The 26,989-nt window shown below is 32.1% G+C and overlaps 1 protein-coding gene and 1 long non-coding RNA gene across 2 annotated transcripts; both read left to right on the forward strand.

Annotated features, from left to right (window-relative positions):
- Positions 1 to 3,961: 3,961 nt before the first annotated feature.
- LOC139488428 (bone morphogenetic protein 1-like) lies at positions 3,962 to 13,971 on the forward strand. Its single transcript, XM_071273999.1, has 12 exons — positions 3,962 to 4,096; positions 4,659 to 4,716; positions 5,877 to 5,929; positions 6,829 to 6,907; positions 7,398 to 7,521; positions 8,072 to 8,247; positions 8,889 to 9,113; positions 10,459 to 10,647; positions 11,159 to 11,323; positions 11,663 to 11,783; positions 12,519 to 12,693; positions 13,644 to 13,971. Exons 1-12 carry the CDS (start codon positions 4,016 to 4,018, stop codon positions 13,803 to 13,805), a joined length of 1,608 nt encoding a protein of 535 aa, XP_071130100.1. The 5' UTR covers positions 3,962 to 4,015; the 3' UTR covers positions 13,806 to 13,971.
- A 6,368-nt stretch (positions 13,972 to 20,339) lies between these two features.
- LOC139490332 (uncharacterized) lies at positions 20,340 to 20,945 on the forward strand. The gene is made up of 2 exons (XR_011656287.1): positions 20,340 to 20,443; positions 20,683 to 20,945. It is a non-coding gene; the product is annotated as an uncharacterized lncRNA (long non-coding RNA).
- The last annotated feature ends 6,044 nt before the right edge of the window (positions 20,946 to 26,989 follow it).

Consider the following 26,989-nt stretch of genomic DNA (forward strand, 5'->3'; position numbering starts at 1 on the left):
TTTTAACGTCATTAATAGTCAAAGAAGACATGACTTGTGCAATGCCAAAAATAAATGTATCGACAGGTAGTAGTATAGTGAAGAGCGACTTCTATAGAAATAAAAGTTAACGTGTCTGTGTCTCTATACATCTCGCCTCAAAAGATAATGAAATTTAGTTATGTTTTAATTTGCTAATGACAATATCAATATTAGTGCCAATGTGAACTATATTCAGAGATCTTATTACAATATTGGTACGATAACCCTTACTTATAAGTTTGTTTAAAGGTTCGATGAGTTTACAAGGATCACATAGTGATTTCCTCGCTTTAAGTACAATATTACCATAAAATTTAGGATGTGAAATACCATTTTTAATAAGCTTTCTACAGGTATAGCCAAATTTACTAATCAAATCTTTGTATCTATGAAAGAATTTAGTAAAAGTTTTAAGTAATTTATGGTATCGAAATCCCTGACACAACAATTTACCAGTGATGCATTGATTACGTTCGTTAAAATCTATGACATCAGAACACACACGGGCAAACCGAACGAGTTGCGATATATAAACACCGTATGATGGAGCCAAAGGCACATCGCCGTCTAAAAAAGGAAAATTAACAATAGGAAATGAAAAATCGTCTCTTTTGTCGTAAATTTTAGTGTGAAGTTTCCCGTTTGAAATTGAAATGTCTAAATCTAGAAAAGGACAACTGCTGCTGTTTATGTTAGATTTAGTTAAAGTAAGTTCGTTTGGGTAAATTTCTGAAGTATATTTAGAGAACTCTGGATTATTCAACGAAAAAATATCATCCAGATAACGGTAGGTATTTTTGAATGTATCAACCAAATGTAACAATGATGGGTCTTTACTGAGTTTGGTCATAAACTGAGATTCATAGCAATATAGAAATAAATCTGCTATAAAAGGGACACAGTTGGTGCCCATAGGAATACCTACTACCTGACGATACACTTTATCGCCGAAACGTACATAAATGTTATCAAGCAGAAAGTTTAAAGCTTCAATCATATCCTCACATTTCCAGTAAGTGTATCTAGCATACTTTCCTACAATTTAATTCCAGTGAGATATATTTTAATCAGAGCCGGCAAAACAGTAAATTTGCTTTTTTACCGGTGCCGGTCCAACAGCCACTGCCAAATATGCCTTATTAAAAAGAAAATATAAAAAATAAATTTATATAAGGCATATCATAAATCAAATTATTTTTATGTCCAAAAAAAGCGCATAGGTAGTGAAAATTTACAAAAGCAAAACTTTCATAATATAGCGCTTTGATGAGAAAAAAAGTTCGGTTTACGAGTGAATGTGCTGGCTCCTAAGTTCTGGTTTTGTGCTCGAGATATACGAGTTCAATGATGAAGAAAAAGTGTGTGAATTGATAGAGAAGATACTATTCATACACATTTTGCAGATGACCAAAGTTTTGTCTTTTGGAGTGCCGATTTTCAATTTTATAATAAGAAAATTTGCTAAGCTAGATAGATAGATGAGATACATGAAATGCAATATACTTTATTTAATGTTTTAAACATACGAATATGTGTCAATAAACATGTATATCAATAACAACCTGACTCTAGAGGCTTATCATATATTGTCGTTTAAGTTCATGGTCGAAATATTATATACATAAATTTTAAAATCATATTAATCCTTAGTATATCTGAGGCTTACATTAGATAGTGTGCATATATCAGTTGTGTCAGTCTAATTACTTAGACTGCATTTGTGTTTTTAAAATAATGTAAACATAAATGTATAAAAGTATTTTACGTTACTAATCCGGCATCGGCTAGAGAATGTAATGACAAATGTATTTTGTTCTGAACGTAAAATTTGGTTCTTCTATTAATGTATTTAATTACTAGTATGATCGAAAGGAAAACACCAATTTGTCGCTGACCTGTATTTCAAAATGTGAGAGACGATGATGGTCATCTGTTATGACAATTGTGATGTAAATACTAACCCTGCTGTGTACTAAACCGACAAATTGAGCCGTATCTTTAACCTACTTGTTCACAAGGTAACAGCATTTTGCTCCTGAACACATTATTCTGACCAATCTTTGCTCTTACTGCTTAATTGGTGCAGAAACAGAAATATCAATTTTCATGGACCTAAACAGGATCATGGGAGTGGACCCACGACATCCTGCTCTCTACTATGCTACCACAAGACATGTAAAACCAAAGAGGTTCAAATGTAAAAGGCTAAATAATCTATAACGATAGTACGATTTCAGAGAAAAATAACGACTTACCACGTCTTACTAGTACATGGGAACCTATTTGTCATTATTTAGAGGGGACCTGGGCCAGTTACGGTTATGCAATATCTTACGCTATACAAAACAATTGTCAAAAAAAAAAATGATTACAGCATTATAGTAACTTGGTCTCATTTCTTTGGAACAAATGGGTATTTTGTGATGTACTTGTATTTGACCTTTTTCTTCAAATTCAACCTAACACATTTTATATTTTTTTTATTCCGTGCGTAAGCAATTCGTGTGTTCTGCGTCACATTCGATGCAGGTTCAGACCTTGAAGAAACCAGCCCGCCCTCTAAAACAGAAAATGTAATTCATAAGTAAAATATTGCCAATATTTTGTCAAAATATAATCCTCTAAAACCTAATTCTCAATTATGTCACCTCAACAGCAAATCCTGGAACAGCGCCTGGTATTGATAAAAGGCTTAGCAAAGTTCGAATGCAAATCTAAATGAGATAATAAACGATCGTAAGGTTGTTTCGGGGAAAGAGTGGTTGCAAACATATTTTAAAAAGATATAATAGATAAAATTGAGAATGGAAATGGGGAATGTGTCAAAGAGACAACAACCCGACCATAGAACAGACAACAGCAAAAGGTCACCAACAGGTCTTCGATGCAGCGAGAAATTCCCTCACCCGGAGGCGTCCTTCAGCAAAAAAAGCACCATAACAAATATATAAACTAGTTCAGTGATAATGAACGCCATACTAAACTCCAAATTGTACAAAGTTAAAAATAATACAATATAAATAGGCATTTATTTTTGCTAAAGTTGATAAACTGCAAAACTTTATCTGAATGTTTCTTTTTTAAGTTTAGAAAAACAAAACAAAAACGGAGTCTTGATCCATCCATAATCATTGCGGCTATGGTTAAAACATTTTCTGGAGTAAGACTAGAACTGCAGTATTTGGCTAATCACATTCAAATACCAAAAGCAGTGAGAGCCAAAATTAATAGTTTGTTAAATTAAGTCATAACTTCAATAAATTATAGTTAAAACGTAAAACTTTTTATCTAAGACCTATGTTGATCTCTAGATCACTTATACTGTCTCATATTTGTAAGATCGAAACAAACAAGACCAACTATTATAAATAGGCTTACATATTTTAACTTTACAACCGTGGAAGAGTATCTACTAGTACTAGTATCTCATGACGTGCTTGACCAGGCCTCCCTGTCAGTTAAACCTTGTGAGGTATCTACGAAGCAATAAACAATAATAGGTTAAACAAATTGAAATCATTGAAGACTATAATCCACACCCCTTCTTTTAAACATAAATTATTGCAGTAAGACATATTTGTTTAATAAATAGGAATTAAGTTTGCAGTGCCTCTATTAAAAAGGTTTGTGTCAACAAAAAACACGGATATGATTTCAAAATATTCAAAGTAACAATTTTTAAAAAGTCTAGCCTGGGATTGCTAACAAGTTTTGATTACCAAATTGTCAGATTATAAATCAGGAAAATCCGTAACATATTTAAGTTTCCACGCTGACAACGTGCAAACGCCGTGATCAAATCATAAATAGGATTATCAAAGTTTATATAAATAAAACATTTGACATGGAATTTCGTAAATGTAGGCTCTTAATCGGGTATCGAAGTTCTTACAGGGGGGTGTCCGCTTATCAAAACTGTTGGCCTACTTTAATTTACATTAAAACAAACTTAGTACTCTTCCGTATTTATATAGACAGAACCTCTTACGACAGTATGTCGATCATGGACAATCAAATCTTCGCAGTTTTATGTGTGTGCTTGGTAAATGTTCAAAGTCGCCCTACAGAATCTGAGGTATATATGTGTATTAAACTGCCATTCTAAAAAAATAATATTTAAGATGATTTAATGATTTACATTTTTCATGTTTTGTTTTTACGTCTTGTGTAATATCGCTAGATTGCTTGTTCGGGATTTTTTTAGCATTTGCAAGCTTTAATTATCGATGAGCTACTTTTATTTGACGTTCAATATTTAAAACGAATTGGCGTATTTTTTATTTATTATAATATTTCTGAACATTTACGAATTTATATCATCGGTAAACAGACTGGAATGAAAACGTGAGTGTCGTAGTTTTTATCGACCGTATAGGTCCATGTGTTATACTGTGACCCGGGAGACGAACATATGTATGTTAGGTGTGTTATTTGGGACATCAAACGCGAACTTTATTTATCATTGCACTAATCATAGTATTCCATATACATGTTCGATAAGTCTTAACTTAATTAGTTTCTTTTAATAAAAGTAATAATTCAAAACTTTTTGAAATATCTTTGATTATTTTTGATTTTTTTTTTTTATAACAGAACGTTTTTCAACATATTTTTATGTAAGCAAAATTTGTTTACAGATCTTTGCCTACCTGAAGGCAATGAAAAATGATCCTACACTACCAGAACAGAATTTTGGTAAGATATGCATTGCTTTATTTATTCATTGCACGTCTTACCCAATCATACTAAATGTATTATTTTTTGTACAATAATGAACACTGCGGGTTTTTTTTTTAATTCAAAATGATCTATATCACTAGAACAGTAAAGGGTTTTAGTTTTGCATTTCGACTATGATTCGCAATTAAATGTGTAACGTTGTGAAAGTTTTCAATTTTTACCCATTATACCGACCATTGCTCGAAACTATATTGAATTTCATAACACTTACGCGAGTGCTCAAATAACCAAATCGTTGAAAAGATGGAATCTGTGGTGTTTATTTTACACATCTATGTTATTGGTATACATGACATTGGCGTACACCAGACCTGGTGAAAGTTTTACATTCTGCCGCTTGATTCATTGAAAAAAATTGACATTATGCTATTTGCGTGGATCAATGCATTTTAATGACTTAGTAACAGTGCACATATTGCCAAGTGAGGTATTGACATTCTTTTAACAGACAGTTGCATTCCTATGGGAAGCAAATGTGCTCCTCTTGTCGACGACTTGTTTCTTGTATCGTATATGATAGAATTTATACAGAATCCTAAGAAGAATCAAAAGAAGATAACGATGATATCCTATAACTGAATAACTGAATAAAGGGGCTATGTCTTGTGAGGGGGACATCTCAATTTAGAATTTATCGTGAAATAGATTTTTTAAATTTGAACTCCATTTGAATGTAGCAATACGAAATATATATTTCTCTGTTGAAACGATACCCAATACCTCGCATTTCCTTCATGAATTTCAGATGATAGAGTATATGCACCATATAGGTAAATAAATAGAGACATGTGCCTGTGTTATATATATGTAGAGAGAGTCGTTGAGACAAGGAAGCTATTGAACCAAATTTTCATAATAATAAACGAAGTCAGCTTTTCGTTTCAAATTTTATAGGCGCCATCATGATTCGAATGATCGCTATGGAATTATATATGTGTACTAAAAGATCACGGATATGTTTCATTTATTCGTAACCACAATTCCGTTTTATTTATAACACTGCCGATTACACTTTACCGCCGGATTTTGATTTGCACTTGCAGTCATTCTTTTAATTAGCATAACTACGACATCTTAAATGGTTTTTTGTTTTAAATATTATCAAATAATTTCAGGAAAAGATACTCCAGGTTTGATACAGGGTGACATTCTGGAAGCTCAACGAGATGTAAGTAATTGTTCAGAAACAAAAGTGCGTCTGTTTGATACTGAATTCACTTATATACAAACTATGATTATATCTTTAAATTGTTTGTTATAATAACCATCAGGGATTATCAAGTATTCGTATTTGCCATCTTCGCCAACCTCCTGTGTGGATGAGTTCAAGGGATCATTCTTGATCATAATGACGATATTTATTGAAAGTTTTGAAAATGAAATATAAAATTACAAACGGAACAAGGTTAACAGAGTAAACTGATATCAAATTAACGCAAAGCCTCACACTCTTCCTGATTCGAAAGCCATGATGCACACACACACATTTTATATTTTAATTCATTGGGATATTATATCTTTGCTCACAATCCCTACTTCTACTGCTTAGCAGAGAAATTGCAATCGTCTATTTTGAAGTCTCTGTGGTTTAAATACTGGGTAATTAATCCAATGCCCTTCAACCTTCGAAAAAAAACCGGATATCAAAACATAACAGATCGGAAATTTTCTGAATATGATACTGATAACAGGTATGTAGATATTTCATGAATGGCTATTTTTCGTGGATTATGTAAAATGTGAAGAGTCCAAAATTAAATTTATGGGTCAATAAATTCAAAATAAATTATTGCCATTCATTATAAATAAATTTCTATCAAAAATAATTAAGGCTCAATGAACTTTTTATATTATTTATATTAACAATAACAACGTACACACATGTTGGCGTATGAATACACAACGTCAGAGTGGGCGTGTCGCCATAAAAATTGACAACATTGAAAATAAAACTAATACTTTTAACCAATCAGAAAACAGTAAATACACCAAATTTATTTATTTGTCAATACAATTTGTGTTTTCTAAACAATTCATTGTAGCACGTTTTGAATTTTATAATTGTAGGTTCGTAACTCTGTGGGGAATTATCAACGAACATGGACCAATAATGTAATTCCATATACATTTGCTCCCAATAACTATAGTAAGTTAGCATATGTATTTGCTAAGTATACACTCGACTTAACAAAAGTTAATTGCAATGTTTACTTGTATGAATAAATTAAAAGCTTAATACTTGCAGAGATTTGTTTCCAAAAATATTTTTGTTTTGTTTTCTTTTGTGTGAAAGCTTGTTGTAACAGAGATTACCCCAATTTTTATCAGTCCAGTGCATTTTTAAGACCATTTTCCAGATCAACTTATGTATCTAAGTATTTAAATAATCAATACAAAGCATTCATAAGATGGAATAATTAAACTTCCATTTGTTTTCAAAGAAAGGGCAAACTAACAACAAAGAAGCGCGGACTAAAAAAACATACAAAAATTGTGGCAACATTTTATTATGAAATTAGAGAAAACTACAACGAATCATTCAAACACTCAAATAAACCGGCAGCTAACAGAGAAGTTTTGTTTCATGTATAAAAATCTACCCGTGAATAAAAGACTGTATGTTCTGTTTTTTATAGGTTTTACTGAACAAAACTATATCGTATCAGTCATTACAGACATGATGAAAATAACAAGCAATTGTGTCACATTTATTCCAAGAACAACAGAAAAAGACTTTGTGTATATACAGAACGCAGAAGAGTATGTAATAATATAATACTGTGTTTGCTTTTGGCTGTATTTTTAATAAAATAACTTGATTTTTTACCGTACCATCAATTTTTGTTATATCATTAGTGTCGAAGTATTACATTAAAGTAGGATCATATTTAGGTCATACTATTTATACATGTTATAGTCAACTGTCGGCAATGTACAGTAATTGGCGATACGTACATGTAGAGTTAAGAAGTGACAAAACAAAAGGGTGTGTACCATTATATTACTTTGTCTAACTAATTTTTAATCCGTCTTATTAATTTTGAAGTTTTGTGAAATTGGTACTGTGTCCGCCCTTATACATACATTGTATCAATACCATTGGACAAATTTCCCTTTAATTTACGTTATGTAGTTCTCTTGCAATCATTACAACACCATTTTGTCAATGTAATTATTGTTTTATCTATCACTAACTATGTTTTGACTACAAAGGAACTCAACAATTGTTGGGATTAGTTCGATTAAAGATACTAATAGTATGAAATAAGTGTATCACTCCACTGACTGTACAATTATTGCCTTCATGTAGATGTAACAGTGCTATTGGCAGGACCGGTGGCGCCCAGATATTAAACCTTGGTGATAAATGCTTAAAAAATGGTACCATCATGCACGAACTGATGCATACACTTGGTTTCTGGCACGAACATACACGACCAGATAGAGATGATTATATACATGTGTATGAAAACAATATTTTAAAAGGTAAAATTTTAGATGACGTCGAGACATTTTATAAAACTATTGTCATTTCATTTGGGAAAACTATTTTGCATAATGTTCGCAGGTTCATAGGAGTCCAGTCCTGCACCTAGTCAGTGGTTTTCTTTGAGTAACATAAAATTGGTGTTTTTGTCCTATGGGTTTGATCTCTATGGTAGACCTTTTAGTTTTCTATTGATTTTATTCACAAAGTTGCTAGGCTCGATGATAATTTAAACTTGAACATATGTTATAAACAAGTATTTACTGTTGGTGACTTAATGAACATATTATAGATTTTCCTGGTTTTTCGGAGGTTTTACTCTTTGAAGAACACTTCAAATTTCATTATTTTTTTCTTAGAAATATCCTATATACAATCTTCGTCGTGTGAATATTAAAGTGAATTATGTCCAGTTTTGTTGAAAATAAAGATATATCTATATTTGAAACCTAAGTTCAGATCTATATCTCTGTATTCACCAATAATACGTGATTTCTACATTGTACGAATTATTGTTAGAGGATACTGTTTTGTCTGCACATTTACCATTGCATTGTAAATTAAACAGTTTTACGCTTGACGTACAAGCTGATATATATATATCATACGAAGTTTTTTTCTTATTTTTTTTTATATTCAGAATATACGTATAATTTCTATAAAATGCCTGCAAATTCAGTAATGCTACTGGAAAAATATGACTACTGTTCAATCATGCATTACTCCCCAACGACGTTTTCAACTGATCCATTGAAGCATACATTTGAACCTCGGCACCATGTGGATTGCGAGATTGGTCAAAGAGACTACTTAACAGAGAAAGATATCAAGAGAATACAAAAATTATATAACTGTGGTATGCATGGTATGTATTGTAAGCATTTCGATAGTGATAAAATACGCTGTCGCAACATTGACATCCTAAATTAAAACTCTCTTTCTAATACTAGAGACAAAATAGATTTTGATTGATTGTTAGTTGTTTAACGTCTAGTGTCAAATGTGTCATGCATGTTCAGGACGAGAACAAGTAAACTATAAATAAAATAGGTTTAACTCCTGTAATAGAAGACGGCCGAGATAAGGTTCTGGAAATTTGAATTGCCTGTAGAAAATGAGGGTAATTAAAAAAGAGATAGACATTTTGCCACGCAACAGACCATACATGACCTATGAACCCCCTAAAGGGTTTTTGCAATGATTTGGATCTTGTGACACTCTCTTCCCTATTCCGACTGGACGTGGTTGCGACCTTGTACATCCATCATAGAAAAAACAACAACAAAAATCTCCCCACTTTTGCAAGAGTTTTACTGCCGGTCGGAAGAAGATCAATCACACAATATTTCAAACCCTCAGTCAACCTTTATGGTATGGGACTACATAGAGGAAATTATCGAATAGCAAAACAATACATTCCAACCACAGAGATTTTCAGTAAAATCCAAATCATAAAGTCTCTGATTGGGTGTTGTAGTGATTATGGTAATGGAAAAATTCATTTGTTTAAAGTTGTGCTGTTATTTGTTTCAATTCTTAATGTTAATATAGGCCTATAATAGTCCAAAACTCTTTAAAGTATATATATTTTAGCACAAAATAAATGTTTCGTAACCCTTGCATAGTTTTCTTTTTCGTTTTGCACTACCCTTCGATATCACATTTATATATAGATACAGGAAAATGTGGTATGAGTGCCAATGAGACAACTCTCCATCCAAGTAACAATTTATAAAAGTATACCATTATAGGTCAAAGTACAGCCTTCAACACGGAGCCTTGGCTCACACCGAACAACAAGCTATAAAGGGCCCAAAAATAATAGTGTAAAACCATTCAAACGGGAAAACCAACGGTATAACCTATATAAAAACGAGAAACGAGAAACACTTATGAACCACATAAACAGACGACAACCACTGAACATCAGATTCCTGACTTAGGATAGGTGCAAACAATTGCAGCGGGTTAAATGTTATAATGATACCAAACCTTCTCCCTTTTCTGAAACAGTAGTTTAACATCACAACATAGAAAGACACACTATAAAATATCAATTGGAAGCTTAACTCAATCAAAAAACGAATTGACACACAATGAACGATTAAATTTGATCTGTGATACAATGTTTTAAAAATTGAAAGATTAGATATACGAAGAAAAAATAGAATTATTCTGATTTGTTTTGATTTTATTCATTTTTTTTTTAGAGAAAGTTGGAGAAATGTGTGCCAAGCCGATAACACCAAGGAATGGTAACGTCACATTCTCCGACACAAAAATAAGTTCCAAAATACAATATAACTGTTCCACTGGATATGTATTGATTGGTCCTTCAGAGAGATTTTGTAGAAATGATGTAACTTGGTCTGGTGACGAGCCACTGTGTTTACCTACAAGTAAGAATTTCACGGTCATCATTAAAATGTCAACGCTAAAATATACATATGTATTTATGAAATGTAAGAAGCTATAAAAATTAAAGAAGAACATGTAGCTAAGGATTTAGTTAACTGTAAGTCAAAATCCAAGAATACACCATGACCACGAACAACTAAAAAACAACATCATGAGACACATAATAAAAGCATTTATTAGGTTCGACAGTATAACGTAAGATTGAGAAAATATAAATTTGAATGGTTTTCGACAAGTAATTTTTGGGGCCCTTTATAGCTTCCTGTTCGGTGTTAGCCAAGGCTCCGTGTTGAAGGCCGTACTTTGACCTATTTACTTATTTAAATTGTTACATGGATGGAGAGTTGTCTCATTGGCATTCATACCACATCTTCCTATATCTACTCACCACTTATCTCTGAAATATCAGTAACGTCTTTCTTTTGTTATCACCTAAATTTATATTTTTTCATTAAATTTCAACAGTTTATAAATTTACTATTCTATCAACAGATAATGTTCTGAACTTTTGTAATTTTGACGAACCTGGAACCTGTAATTGGAACCCTGATATATCGGACCCCGATCAAGACTATGAAGAGTGGTCAAAACAAGCTGGATCAACAAAAACACCTCGAACTGGACCTGTGTTTGATCATACCAGAGAAACATCAGAAGGTATGTAAATAGTCTAATAAATATAATCTGTAAATATGTCGTAGGCTGAACCTACTAGAGTAGCGTATACTGATCCCAATATACTCTACTCACTATAGATTTGACTAAACCTTCATTACACGTAATCATAATGAATGGTGTACAATGTCATTTTTTTTACCAAAATATGTTGTTTTTTACACACCAATTAATTCTATAAAAATATTGAGAAATTTCTAATTCAACAGTAAAATAAAACGTATAACAAAAGAGTGTTGATTTAGAAACTGTTATGAACCGAAAGATATATACCCCTGCAGTTTGCAGAATAACGCTAAAACTTCTACGTATTGTTTTAAGGTTTTTATATGTATGTTGAAAGTTCCGAAAAATACAAACCAACACAAAACCAAACCAGGAAATTCAGGATTAGGAATTCAAATATCAGTCATGGCGACGTTGAGGGAGGAGTCTGCATGTCGTAAGTTTAAGTTAATTCTGATCAATTTGACGAAACTGGGCATTTGATAAGTTAATATCCTCCATATACTTAGTATACGTGGTAAAATATTAGCACAATACATGTGTAAGAGTAACAATGATGGCAAAAGTTCTTCGGTCATAATAAGTAAAACGAATTCGACCAATTATTAAATTTATGAAATTTATAGGACTGTAATGATAGCACAAATAAAGAAAAATAAACAACTAAAAAGAGATAAAAAAATACTAAAGGGATAGTCAATCCCAGAAGTAGAAAACGAACCAACAATGCCATGACAAAAAGCGAACACCGACCTAAAGACAAACAAACAAACAAACAAACAACAGTATACAAAACACAGCACATAAATATAAAGACTGAACAACACGAACCCCACCAAAAACCAAGGTGATCCCAGATGCTCCGGAAGAGGACAGAATTGTGTTTACAAATAGAACATATTCTTCTTCGTCGTCGTCGTCGTAAAAAAAACCAACACATTTTCTAAACCGTGATAAAATGTATGCAATCCTAACTTTATTTCATTCAACAACATGTTGTCCATATAAAATAAAGGAATTACGTTATCAATACTAAAAACTTAAAAATTATGATATACTAGTATATATTTATATTATATATATTGAGAAAATGTGCATTAAGAAAACACATACTAGTATTCTAACTTATTCTGATACTCCAAAAAATCATCAAATTTGATAAATATTGCAGATTTTATTCTAATACATATGGCAAAGGAATAGTCCCAGGTTCGCTTCAGGTTTATGTAGCACATTCAAACAGTTCACAAACAAAACTGATATGGAAAGACGATGGAACAAATTCACAGAAATGGATACGAAGAATCATTTCAACACAAATAAAGCCAGATTCAATGGGTAAAATGGTATGTTGTTTTTATATTAAAAATCGTGACAAAAGATTAACCGTTTAAATATGTGTAAAGTAGTAGTTGCATAATATTTTTAGCATTTCAAGTAGGCCCTTACGCTTTAACTTTGAATTTAAATTTTTTGAATTTCCTGCTGATCAGTAGATTTCATATTGTACAGAGTATGATGATGATAGAAGTTATTAACGACCTTGACTGGCTATACAACCCTTGCACGGTCGGTTGCTTTGCATTGTTATCAAAATGCAAGTCCGTGCTTGGCCTGTAAGTTAAAGCTGAATTTGGAGTTCTACGGCTATTTCATAGACCCGCATCAACCAAATATTAATTATAAATTACTAATGCTACCATAAGAAATTTCTGAATTCGTTTGTGAGTTTTGTGGTGAAAGTTATTCCTTGCAGTTTAGGCCAATGTCAATATATGTGGATTTTGTGTACCCTAGTGTACTCGTAGTAAAATCTAGCAAAAAGTTATACTTTATTATACAATCTCTTACATTTTACCATAGCAAGACTGCAGCTCTTTAATGTTATAAAGAAATAGAAAATACAAAAAGGGCCAATCGATAGTCTTAAGGTCCCAACAAATAGTCAACGATATGGTCAAAACAAATTACAAAACTGGTAATGAACTCATGTGCTCCGGAAGGGTAAGAAGTTTCTTCCCCATCATTGGAACACGTCGTATTACTCATTGCAATTTCAAAAAAAAAAAATACAGTGAAAACTCAAACTTGGTAACGATTCGATCGAGGAAAAGTGAAAGTGTTTGTGGTGACGACAAATAGAAAAACAGAGCTAAGAAATGGAAAAGCCACAACCCCATGCATTTAAACAGTTGTAACAGGGAAAACTAAAACGTGTTCTTCACATGTTTTTTTTGTTATAAGTTATGACTTCATAAAGTGATTGCTCACAATAGACTTTATTTTTATGTTATAGATTGACATTATAATTGAAGTGGACATAGGACAAAGTGCAACGCCATGGGAAAGTGATATTGCCGTTGATGACATTTTAATTGCATCATGCAATCAAATAAAAACATACGAAGATTGGTTAGAAAAACATGCTTCTACAATGGTTCCTCAACCGGTTGGATAAATGAACATTTATAAAACATTGAATACTACAACTCAATTTGAGTTTATTGCGTTACTTCGAATTCTGTACCATTGTGTGTTATACAATTCTGTACCATTGTGTGTTATATAATTCTGTACCATTGTGTGTTATATAATTCTGTACCATTGTGTGTTATATAATTCTGTACCATTGTGTGTTATACAATTCTGTACCATTGTGTGTTATACAATTCTGTACCATTGTGTGTTATACAATTCTGTACCATTGTGTGTTATATAATTCTGTACCATTGTGTGTTATACAATTCTGTACCATTGTGTGTTATTATTGTTATATAATTTTTGTATTTTGTATTTCCTCATTTTGTTATGTTATCTGAACAGATTACAGAAAAGTTTATAAAAACATAATATCACCTTTTTTATTTTATAGAAAAAATTATTTATTTCGTAGCGGGTTATTTAACAGTGTGCACCACATTTTTTATGTTATTTCGAATAGACAGAAAAAATATTACAGTCATTTCTTATAATTTAATTCTAAATTCCATTTTAAACCGTAGAAAACCATGAAAAAACGTTGATGACGTCACGGTCACATGACTAAATTATGTCTATGGGCTCATAACAAAATAGGTCAGCCAATCAGAAGACGCGTTACATCCAAAATTAAATTATTTTTATTTAGTAATGAAAAAAGTTACGGAAGACTTTACTGTAACAGGTTGTGCAAAATTTTCAGATTTTAAATAGATAATGCATGGAAAAATAAATTTAAAGTGATAGAGAGAACACTAAAGTATGTTTTTTAAGATAAACTATGAGAAGTTATATTCTTATTTATATAACTTATCTCTAAAAAATTAAAAGATAAATTTGGGACACGGAACTTTGTTTCTTGCTGGAAACAAAATATTATTATTACGACGATTTTAAATAGTTATCTATGCAAAAACAGAATTGAGAATAGAAATGGCGAATGTCAAATGGACAACAACCCAAACAAAGACCACAAAACAACCCAAGACAACCAATGGGTCTTTAACGCAGCAAGAAAATTTTGAACCCGCGGAGGCGAGCATCAGTAAGACCTAAACAATATTGTATACGAGTTCAGTTTAAAAAAAAACACCACACAATACCAACACAGCCCAGATTGCCTCATGTAGGAAATTTCAAAACCTAAAGCTTGTCTTCATATCAAATTGTTTTCACGGCGAGTGTCTTTCAAGAAGCAAGTACTTTTGATCCATGTTTCTAATTTATTTTTAGTTTTCAGTGTTATTTGTCTTATTGTTAGTCCTTTGTGTTTATCTGTTCCCCGACAGTGGTTTGTCTTTTGTTCAGTGAGTGCCCTTCTGTAATCTCTTTGTGTTGCATTCCTTTAATAATTCAGTAATTTTGTTTTAAACTTTATTTTATTTGAGACTATTTAGTTAATTTTTACAACTTTAAGTTAATAACTACTTTAAATTGTATCCCAGTTAGGAGCTATATCAAGTTTTAATTGAAATGTGTTATGAAAACTTACTTGACATAGTTATATCAATGATATTCAGTCTCCTCTAAACTTAATTTGGAAAATAAACCGCATAATTTACAGGTATAAAAGATTAAAACTCTGCAAGCCGAAACACAAAAAAAAACTTATTTTTTTCGGCTCGCTCCGCTAGGCATAAAAATGTTTTAAAATACTTTTAAAAGAGGCTAGTTTCAGCCAAACTTAATACCGTGTATGTATGCCATACAGTATGGAATTCAGAAGATTCATTTTCGCAGAGGTTGATGATTAATCCTGATTAAATGGTGATGATGACTTGTCTACACATGTATTAATTATTGTATTTAAGAATAAATAATGAATTAAAAATAGTGTTTTCAAACATAAAACAGTCCCTAGTTTTAATGAAAATGAAAAATCTTGCTTCAACATTTCAGAAAATAAATAATCTGTCCTCTTAGTCTCCACCCCCCCCCCCCCCCCCCCCCCCCCTCGAATATAAAATAGTCGTCCTCTATGTCTTTGTTAAGTTTGCACTTTTCAAACAAGTTTATGCAGAATTCATGAAGCTTTGTTTTAAATAAAGATATACTAAGCATGAGTAAAGTTTTGTTCTGTACAGTACAATAGACATAATTTCACATAACCGTTCATTGCAAGAAAACTTTCATCCCTATATAGAAGTCAACCAATCAAATGCTCACCCGTGTTTTCCTGTGTACAAGCTTTAGTAACAATGTAATCTCAAGTTCCAAATAATTCTATAGAAGCACACAAAATCTTAATGGTACTTAGAAAAACTTAAAAAAAATGTTTTACTGCAATGAAATATACGGCAAATGACATTGCACAAACACTTAACACTGACCAACGAACCGTGCATATGAGGTCAAGGCCAGATAACATAGTGTTTTTATTTCAAAATGCATTACATGATTTCAATTAAAAGCTAACAATTTTGTATACACCATAGGCACGGGTGTCATTCGGTGATATGATGCTAGGTTGTTTTAATACATCTGTTCTGCCTACTGATGACTCGGTCCTGAATGTAAATGGTCCTTCAATTTAATGTTTAAAAAAAATTATAAGGCCTATCTGGCCTAATCAGTTTCTAAAACTATATTTCATTGTACATGTTCAACATTTGTTTATTTCTTAATTTGTATGAATTAACATTGTTACAGTAAATGTTAATTACTACACTTTCATACCACAACAAATACTGTATTGGTACATGTATCAGAAAATAAGAAAATTCAAACAAGACATCATGAATAAACTCGATAATTTATATGATCAAAATCCCAAAGCCTATTGGCAACTACTTGATAAAATTAAAAATATCTCAAATAATAGTCAAAACAAATCTGAGAATACTATCGACCCATCTGAATGGCAAGAATACTTTCAAAAATTAAATAAGAATGAACAATATAATGATGATTTGATTAAGAAGAAACTTGAATCATTCCATAATGAAAATGTTTTTAATGAACTTGACTACTTAATAACGCCTGAGGAAATAGAAAAAGCAATAAAAAGTCTTAAGAATTCTAAATCGAGTGGATTCAGCATGATCTCGAATGAAATGATAAAATATAGCCAAACCGTTTGCATCCCTCTAATACAAAAACTCTTTAATTATTTAGTATTTTCAAGTAGTATTTACCCAAAATTATGGGGCCAAGGCTTTATCACCCCCTTCTCAAGTCTGGATCTAATCATGATCCATTAAACTACAGGGGTATTACTATTGCAGATAACATAGGCAAGTTATTTAATTCAATTCTAAATAACAGGTTGACAAAATTTTTAAAAACTAGAAATATAATTAGAAGTTAAGCGTGCATTTGATTCAGTTTCACATCTCCACCTTTTTTATAGACTTAAATGCATAGGTGTTGGAACAAAATTTTATGACATTATAAAATGTATGTATGAAAACACAGAAACTTGTGTAAAAATCGACCAACACAGGACAAACCTTTTTAAATCAAATATAGGAGTAAGACAAGGGGATAATCTCAGTCCCTGTCTCTTTAATATATATTTAAATGATTTGCCAACCTATTTTGACCAAACATGTGACCCAATCCCATTAAAAATACACATCCCTTAAATATTTTAATGTATGCTGATGATGTAGTTCTTTTATCATCATCAGAGCAAGGACTTCAAAATTGTGTTAACAAATTAAATAAATTTACAGTTGATTATAAAATGACAGTTAACACAAAAAAGACCAAGGTTCTTGTATTTAACAAATCAGGAAGACTTAAAACTATTAAAATATCATTAGGAAACCAGGCTGAATGTGTACAGTCAGAACTACACATACTTAGGTATAAATTTTTCATCATCTGGGAGTTTCCAAATAGCAAAGAAAGAACTTTATAACAAAGGAATGAAAGCATATTTCAAATTAAGGAAGACCTTTTCAGTGGAAAGACCAAAACCTAGTACTTTATTACACATCTATAACCATACAATCCGACCAATCTTGTTGTATGGATCTGAAATTTGGGGTTATATACCACATAAGAAACAAATACATTTGGATAACTTTATATCAAAAGAAACTGATTATCTTGTACTAGAGAAAACTCATACTAAGCTTTGTAAATTTTCACTTGGAGTTAATATAAAAACATCAAATATGGCATGTAGAGGAGAACTAGGTTCACTCCCTACACTGTATTATGTAATAATGAATATGGTCAAATATTGGAGCCATCTTATGAAAGATATTGAACCTTCAAATATTATTCTATGGGAAGCCATAAATCTATCTCATTCTATGGACAAACATAACCAGGAATCTAGGATAGGAAGCATTAAACATATATTTAAATTTCTAGACTTAGAATATTTATTTGTTAACCAGTCAAACTTTAAACAAAACCATATTCTAAAAAAAGTAAAAACATCTTTAACTATTAAATTTAAAGAAAGCTGGTTAGCGAGTTTAGAAAGCAATTCTGGGTAGTGTACTAATTTACAATCTGGCAATAAATTAAGAACTTACAGAAAATTTTAAAATATTTTTATGTTTGAACCATATTTAAAAATGAATTCAAAAAAAAAGACAGGCAAATAATCACAAGATTTAGAACTAGCTGTCATGATCTTGAAATCGAAAGAGGGAGGTATATTGGAATTAAAGTTGAAGACAGAAAGTGTAAGCTATGTAAGAATGCAGTTGAAGACGAACTGCATTTTCTTTTAAAATGTCCTGTTCTAAAAGATACTCGATCTCAACATCTATCTAATTTAGATTCTAAATTCAAAATTTTTTCAAGATTATCTGATGAAATGAAATTTGTTTGGATTCTTTCATCTGAAGATTTGTTTGTTACTTCAAACTTATCTAACTTATTGCACTCCCTTTTTGAAGAACGAAAGAAAATTATAGAAAATATTGTTGTTTGAAAAAAAAAATATAGAAGAAAAATATATATATATATATAGGAAATAAAATTGATCAGATATTGTCTCCCATAGACCTAGAACTATAAAGAATTATGTAATTTCTCCAGGTCACAGTGGCACCCATAACAACCATGTTTTGTCAATAACTTGGTTTGTATCAGGTTAATTAGTGTAAATGTGTATTCATGTGGTTTTTTGTTAAAATGTACTTTAATCATTCTAATCATTTTCTGTGCTTTATTTTGTAATTCATTTGATTGTATAGCTCAAATTTTGGGCACCATGATTGGTTAATAAAATTATCTATCTATCTTTCTATCAATCTGTATCACTTATATTTGTATCCATATAACCAAAAAAATGAAAGGAGAATAATTTTGCATAACCTTTTGAATACTATGACTTTGTAGATATTTAGACATATTAAGACTAATTAAGTAGCTGTTGATAATATCCACTTGACATGCTTGAAATTCTATCAGATTACTTTTGGAGCAGTTATGAGTCTTTGAAGCATGCTCACAAAGGTTCTTTTGGTGAAATTATTGTCATATTGGTCAAAAATTTACTTTGCTTTGACCGGATTTGGAGGAGATATTATCAAACAATTGTCAGGCATTGTCATTACTAAAAACCAATAAATGTATCCTAATCTGAGGAACATTTCAACAATTCTTTTTACTAATGATAGTGATGATCCACCACAAAATAATATAAATAGAACCATACAAACAGTAGGCAAATACATATAAAAAAAAATGTGGTATGATTGCCAATGAGACAATTCTGCACAAGAGACCAAAATGACACAGACATTAGCAACTACAAGTCACCATATGGCCATCAACAATGAGCAAAGCCAATACCCCATTATCAGCTATAAAAGGCCCCGAAATGACAATGTAAAACAATTCAAACGAGAAAACTAACGGCCTTATTTATGTACAAAAAATAAAACGAAAAGTGAATATGTAACACACAAACAAACGACAACCATTGAATTACAGGCTTCTTATATCATGTTATCAAATCTATATATTCTCTCCCATTTAGAAAAAAAAACACATGAAAAAAATGAACCTATAAAGTGTTGCTCTCCTATCTACAAAATGTATCCAACATCAAAGATGTGGAACATATTAATAAACAATACTCCTTGTTAGTCTTGTATTATTTTAATTTTAGTTTCTTGTGTACAATTTGGAAATTAGTATGGCGTTCATTATCACTGAACTAGTATATATTTGTTTAGGGGCCAGCTGAAGGACACCTCCGGGTGCGGGAATTTCTCGCTAAATTGAAGACCTGTTGGTGACCTTCTGTTGTTGTTTTTTTTCAATGGTCGGGTTATTGTCTCTTTGACATATCCCCCATATCCATTCTCAATTTAATCCTAATGCTCAGGTTGGTTGTCATCGTGCAACACAGTTAATAACACCATATAGGAAAACATCCCTTTTGTCATAAGACACTGTCAAACATCCAAACATACTATCCACACTCATCTGTGTCCACACTTGTTTTATCATAAAAAAAAACCTTCCTATTTAAGATATATGTTTAACTCTGTTGTATAAAACTACTTTTAAAAGCACATTTTACAGTTGCCGTCAACTTTGTGCAATCTCAGTACAGAAGTTGTAATAATCCTGCCACTGCAAATGGCGGCACCGACTGTGTTTGAGATGGTGTGAATTCTGTCAGTTGTAATGAGCATCCTTGTTGTAAGTATATTGAAATATAAAAATGTGTCATACCACTTAAGAAAATATGTTCATAGATGGAAATAAAAGTTTTGTTCTTTTAGACTTCTTGTTTATTGAGATTTTTTTTATCACTTGAAAGAAATTGCAAATTTTGCCAGACATTTACAAATAATGTTTAAATAAACCATGAGCAAAAGATACAGGAACCATATTGTGTATCTTACAACACAAATTAATAATTGCTTTTTTCTTGACAGCTGTCAATGGAAAATTCAGTGATTGGGGACAATGGTCATCATGTATCGTCAATTCTGGTTGTCAAGGTTACAGAGAAAGGGAAAGGTCATGCAATACTCCAGCTCCTCAACATTGGGGAATACACTGCACTGGTTCAGTAGAGAAACAAGAAGCTTGCAACAATTCACCTGACCAGCAAAAAATGACCAAGGACTATTATAATCCTTTTTAGCATTTAGTTTAATGACATTGATTTTAAAAGTTGAATGAATAAAAAAACTTTTTAAAATATCAACCTTATGTCAGTTCTAATTTTTTAAGGTCAATGAGACAACTCTCCATCAGAGTCACTAAATGACACAAATTAACAACTAAAGGTCAATGAATGGCCTTTAACAATGAGCAAAGCCCATACCCCATAGTCAGCTCGGAAATGACAAATGTAAAACTATTTAAACGAGAAAACTTGTCGCCTAATTTTGAAATGTACAAAATAATGAATAAAAAACAAATATGCTTCACAACAACATACGACAACCACTGAATTACACTCTTGACTTGGGACAGGCACATACAGAATGTGGCAGGGTTAAAAGTTAATCAGCAAGTACGAGTAATGCAAAAGGTTGGACATGAATGAGGCAGCAAATAAAAGTTTAAAATGAAAAAAATGTAGAGGTCAACATGTAGTCTAAAATGGAAAATAATATTCATCTCTAAATCACTCCAAAGACTTAACAAGCTATAAATGATTAGACCATAGTAATTATTTTAAAAGGGTAGGGCCCATCTGTCCACCCTTGCAAGGCCGTAGCTAGGCATCTTATTTTAGTGAGGCAAAATAATTGAGCCGAGCGAAGCGAGGCGATTTTTTTTTTTGGAGGGTATGTAATGAATCATGGTGCAAAATCCTGCATTCTAGGCATTTTTAGAGAGTTTGATAATGTTTTGAATTTGGACACTTTTTATATAAATTTTTCATTTTTTTAGACTTTTACCAAGGATTTGTATAGTTTACTATACAAATCCTTGCTTTTACTAACACCAAATTTTTAACAACTTTATTTAAATCTATATGTAAGATAATCATCCAAATATCACTGATTTGAGTCTGCTGCCAGAACATAGAACAAACATCGATTAAGTAGAGTTTTCCAAAGTTTTCTATGGCCGGTTCAGTCAAATCGTTTCAGAATCATAATTTGGTCTGCTGATATCCTTATCGCGATGAACATGGAGCATGGCAAGACCACACAATCTCGCGCCACTCATGCATGCTCTTTTCCAAGTTTTCAGTTGTTTCAGGGCAGTCTGTGTTTCTAAAGGTAGCACATCATCATCAACACAATGATCAATGTCTTCTTCCAATTCCTTCTCCATCAGCAATCTGGTAGCAGCATCGGTAGTAACAGTTTTGTTTGCAAAAGGGAAATAAGCTTTCCTGTAAGCACCATCATACAGTCGCAGTTACAAAATATTAAACTCGCTTTTATGCTGACAAAGAGTAGACAAACTAGGGATAGAATGAGATAAGATACATGTATATGATTCTATCTATAGAGTAAGTATATATGGGTACAGGAGAATTGGAATGGATTTTTTGACGTTTGTACATGTAGTTCCGTAATTTCAAATTATTTCTGGAAATAGTTGGTGGTATTTTAGTTCCAGAATCTATAAATTTAGGGGTTAGGGTTTGGGGGTGTCCGATTCCCAAATCCCGAATATAAAGAAACGAAATTCCGTAGTCCCGAATAAGTAAAGACAAAATCCAGTATTAAAGGTTCTACCATTCCTCAATAATATCAAATTGGAATATGGGATATTCTTTCAATTTTTAAGGTTAAAGAAACATGGATAAAAACAAATCCATGCATTCATGTTTCATATTATTTATATTTTATTATTTGTAGAGAAAGTTTAAAGTTCGTGAAATGAACACACAGACAGGACTGCCCCCTTGCAATGCCCAGTACTTGATTTGGCAAAAGTTGGTGAAACTGAGAAATGAATACGCAGACAGGACTGCCACCTTCCGAAGACCAGTACTGTATTTGTCAGTCTACTTATCGTTTTTTTTTATTGTTCTAATGAAGTTATATATGCTATACTCAGACTCTGTTAAAAATTTTTTTTTACTAGAATTGTTCCTTCTTTACCTTCAGTGTCGCTTTTCCTTTTTCTGCAACAGCCTGTTTTTAACTCAAGATCCATGATGATTATCGTTACTATAGGTTAATGTAATCGAGAAACATCCCCCGTTGAGATGCTTAGTTATATCCAGGAAGAATAGTTTAAAACTAATGATGACAAGTTATAGAAATTAAGGTTGAGACAGAACAACAAATGACTATTATATTTATATATATGTATAAAAAAAAAAAAATCAGTGTCGAAATTTTAGTGAGGCAATTGCCTCACTTGCCTCAATGGTAGCTACGGCCTTGCCCTTGGCTCCATGGATATTTTTTGTCCCATCTTTCTCAGGAACTACATTACAATGATTTCTGAAATTAGGGTTCAAGGTTTTATGAGTCAGCTATACCCTGTGATGCGTTTTCAGATTCATCAATCAACACCTTCCTGTTTACCAAACAATTCAAGGCCGTAGCTACCATTGAGGCAAGTGAGGCAATTGCCTCACTAAAATTTCGACACTGATTTTTTTTTTTTTATACATATATATAAATATAATAGTCATTTGTTGTTCTGTCTCAACCTTAATTTCTATAACTTGTCATCATTAGTTTTAAACTATTCTTCCTGGATATAACTAAGCATCTCAACGGGGGATGTTTCTCGATTACATTAACCTATAGTAACGATAATCATCATGGATCTTGAGTTAAAAACAGGCTGTTGCAGAAAAAGGAAAAGCGACACTGAAGGTAAAGAAGGAACAATTCTAGTAAAAAAAAATTTTTAACAGAGTCTGAGTATAGCATATATAACTTCATTAGAACAATAAAAAAAAACGATAAGTAGACTGACAAATACAGTACTGGTCTTCGGAAGGTGGCAGTCCTGTCTGCGTATTCATTTCTCAGTTTCACCAACTTTTGCCAAATCAAGTACTGGGCATTGCAAGGGGGCAGTCCTGTCTGTGTGTTCATTTCACGAACTTTAAACTTTCTCTACAAATAATAAAATATAAATAATATGAAACATGAATGCATGGATTTGTTTTTATCCATGTTTCTTTAACCTTAAAAATTGAAAGAATATCCCATATTCCAATTTGATATTATTGAGGAATGGTAGAACCTTTAATACTGGATTTTGTCTTTACTTATTCGGGACTACGGAATTTCGTTTCTTTATATTCGGGATTTGGGAATCGGACACCCCCAAACCCTAACCCCTAAATTTATAGATTCTGGAACTAAAATACCACCAACTATTTCCAGAAATAATTTGAAATTACGGAACTACATGTACAAACGTCAAAAAATCCATTCCAATTCTCCTGTACCCATATATACTTACTCTATAGATAGAATCATATACATGTATCTTATCTCATTCTATCCCTAGTTTGTCTACTCTTTGTCAGCATAAAAGCGAGTTTAATATTTTGTAACTGCGACTGTATGATGGTGCTTACAGGAAAGCTTATTTCCCTTTTGCAAACAAAACTGTTACTACCGATGCTGCTACCAGATTGCTGATGGAGAAGGAATTGGAAGAAGACATTGATCATTGTGTTGATGATGATGTGCTACCTTTAGAAACACAGACTGCCCTGAAACAACTGAAAACTTGGAAAAGAGCATGCATGAGTGGCGCGAGATTGTGTGGTCTTGCCATGCTCCATGTTCATCGCGATAAGGATATCAGCAGACCAAATTATGATTCTGAAACGATTTGACTGAACCGGCCATAGAAAACTTTGGAAAACTCTACTTAATCGATGTTTGTTCTATGTTCTGGCAGCAGACTCAAATCAGTGATATTTGGATGATTATCTTACATATAGATTTAAATAAAGTTGTTAAAAATTTGGTGTTAGTAAAAGCAAGGATTTGTATAGTAAACTATACAAATCCTTGGTAAAAGTCTAAAAAAATGAAAAATTTATATAAAAAGTGTCCAAATTCAAAACATTATCAAACTCTCTAAAAATGCCTAGAATGCAGGATTTTGCACCATGATTCATTACATACCCTCCAAAAAAAAAAATCGCCTCGCTTCGCTCGGCTCAATTATTTTGCCTCACTAAAATAAGATGCCTAGCTACGGCCTTGCAATTATATCTGTTTATACTATTGATATAATGCAGTTACAGCAGGGGTATCATCAGACTGAGTGAGCAGTAGCTCATAGTTTTAGTTATTTATATTTTGCCATCAATATCAAAATTTTATAAGTGAACAAAAACCAAAGAAATAGCAAAACAAGAATGTGTCCATATTACACGGATGCCCCACTTGCACTATCTTGGTAATAAGTTTCAAGATGATTGGACTTCAACTTCATCAAACACTACCTTGACCAAAAACTTAAACCTAAAGTGGGACAGACTGGGGGATGAACGAACTAACGGACGCACAGTCCGGAAATCATAAAAACAGCTATTTCTGAAGAAAATTCTTCTATTAAAAAAGGAAAATGATCAGGATAAGATCTACAAATATGTCAACATGACTGAAATTGCAGTTAACTCATAAATACAAATATTTGGTGTGCAAGTTTTACTGGTCCTGTAGAAAACTTATTTCAAATGAAATAGAACATCCTAAATTTTACATTGATGTTGTAAATCAAGCCTGGAAATTTAGATACAATTTGAATAAAAAAATCTAAAAGGTTTACCTATTCAACACAGTAGTTAAATCTTTGGATAGTGATTTTGTTGGTATAAGTATTGATTTTGTTAGTAAATTAAAACCATATAAAATATAACACATATGTTCTTTCAGGGTACTACAATCTGTAGATACCTATATTTTGGCTGTGCAACAAAGTCATGTTTTTCTCTGACTGGTAATGGTGTCTTTATACTAAATTCTTTGGATGTTGAATGTGTACCGATTGATATTTTAGTCTTTTTTGATTGAGTTAAGTCTGCCAATTGATATTTTATCGTATGTTTTTCTTTGTTGTGATGTTATGCTATTGTTTTAGAAAAAGGGAGAAGGTTTGGATCCATTAAAACGTTTAATCCCGCTGCAAATGTTTGCACCTGTCCTAAGTCAGGAATCTGATGTACAGTAGTTGCCGTTTGTTTATGTAATATATACGTGTTTCTCGTTTCTCGTTTTGTTTATATAGATTAGACCGTTGGTTTTCCCGTTTGAATGATTTTACACTAGTAATTTTGGGGCCCTTTATAGCTTGTTGTTCGGTGTGAGCTAAGGCTCCGTGTTGAAGGCCGTACTTTAACCTATAATGGTTTACTTTTTAAATTGTTATTTGTATGGAGAGTTGTCTCATTGGCACTCACACCACATCTTCCTATATCTATTAGATACATTTTTTTTTATTGTTTTGTCACTTAAACTGTGAGTACTCTCTGATCTGTACTTTTTATCTCACAAAGCCATAAGGGCCAAGCGAGCTCTTCTTGATCACTTGGCATCTGTCTAATAGTTGAAATCGGTGTTGAAAGTCTTTAAAAAGAAATAGGGTTTAAAACAGGCAACATTATCAATTGCAATGACCTATGAAAATAACAGAAATTTTAGATAAACCACCTTACAATAATCTGATACACTCACATTAGTTGGAACTGTGTCATGAAAAGTCAATGCAGACCAAAAACATGAAAATAAGGTCAAGGTCAGAGGTACCTCATCAGACAAACACGTTAACCTTTCAATCATTCTGTATACCAAATACAGTTAACCTATTTTTGAAATTCTTTTATAAGTCTTTTTTCAGTACTTCTAAGAAATAATCCTAATAAAAACAAAAGTGCACACGCTGAAATGTCTCGCCTTCTTAACCAATCATTGATAGTATGCTGGTAGTCCTAAATATAAAGCTTTATTACAACCATCATATAAACTTAACATTAACCAAGAAAATTGAACATTGACCAATGAACCATAAAAATGAGATCGAGGTCAGATGAACCATGCCAGGCAGACATGTACAGCTAACAATTCTTCCATACAACAAATATAGTTGACTTATTGCTTATAGTTTTATAGTTGCTTAAAACACACCAAAAAACTAAACACTGAGCAATGACCCGTGAAAATTAGGTCAAGGTCAAATAAAACCTAGTATGTGACTGACATATGGGTCAAAATATTTAATTGTTTTTACATAGGCGGTAATGGTAACGTTTTTTCCTGTAGCTCAGTCCATATCGTAAACTTGGAC

This window comes from Mytilus edulis, chromosome 9 (assembly GCF_963676685.1).
Source record: "Mytilus edulis chromosome 9, xbMytEdul2.2, whole genome shotgun sequence".
In the NCBI taxonomy this organism is placed as follows: domain Eukaryota; kingdom Metazoa; phylum Mollusca; class Bivalvia; order Mytilida; family Mytilidae; genus Mytilus; species Mytilus edulis.

Bases quoted from the DNA above. Each gene is read 5' to 3' on its own strand.
- LOC139488428 (XM_071273999.1), top strand. From the start codon at position 4,016: ATGTCGATCATGGACAATCAAATCTTCGCAGTTTTATGTGTGTGCTTG. The intron at 10,648-11,158 runs GTAAGAATTTCA...TTCTATCAACAG, and splicing joins GCCACTGTGTTTACCTACAA to ATAATGTTCTGAACTTTTGT. The intron at 11,324-11,662 runs GTATGTAAATAG...TATTGTTTTAAG, and splicing joins TACCAGAGAAACATCAGAAG to GTTTTTATATGTATGTTGAA.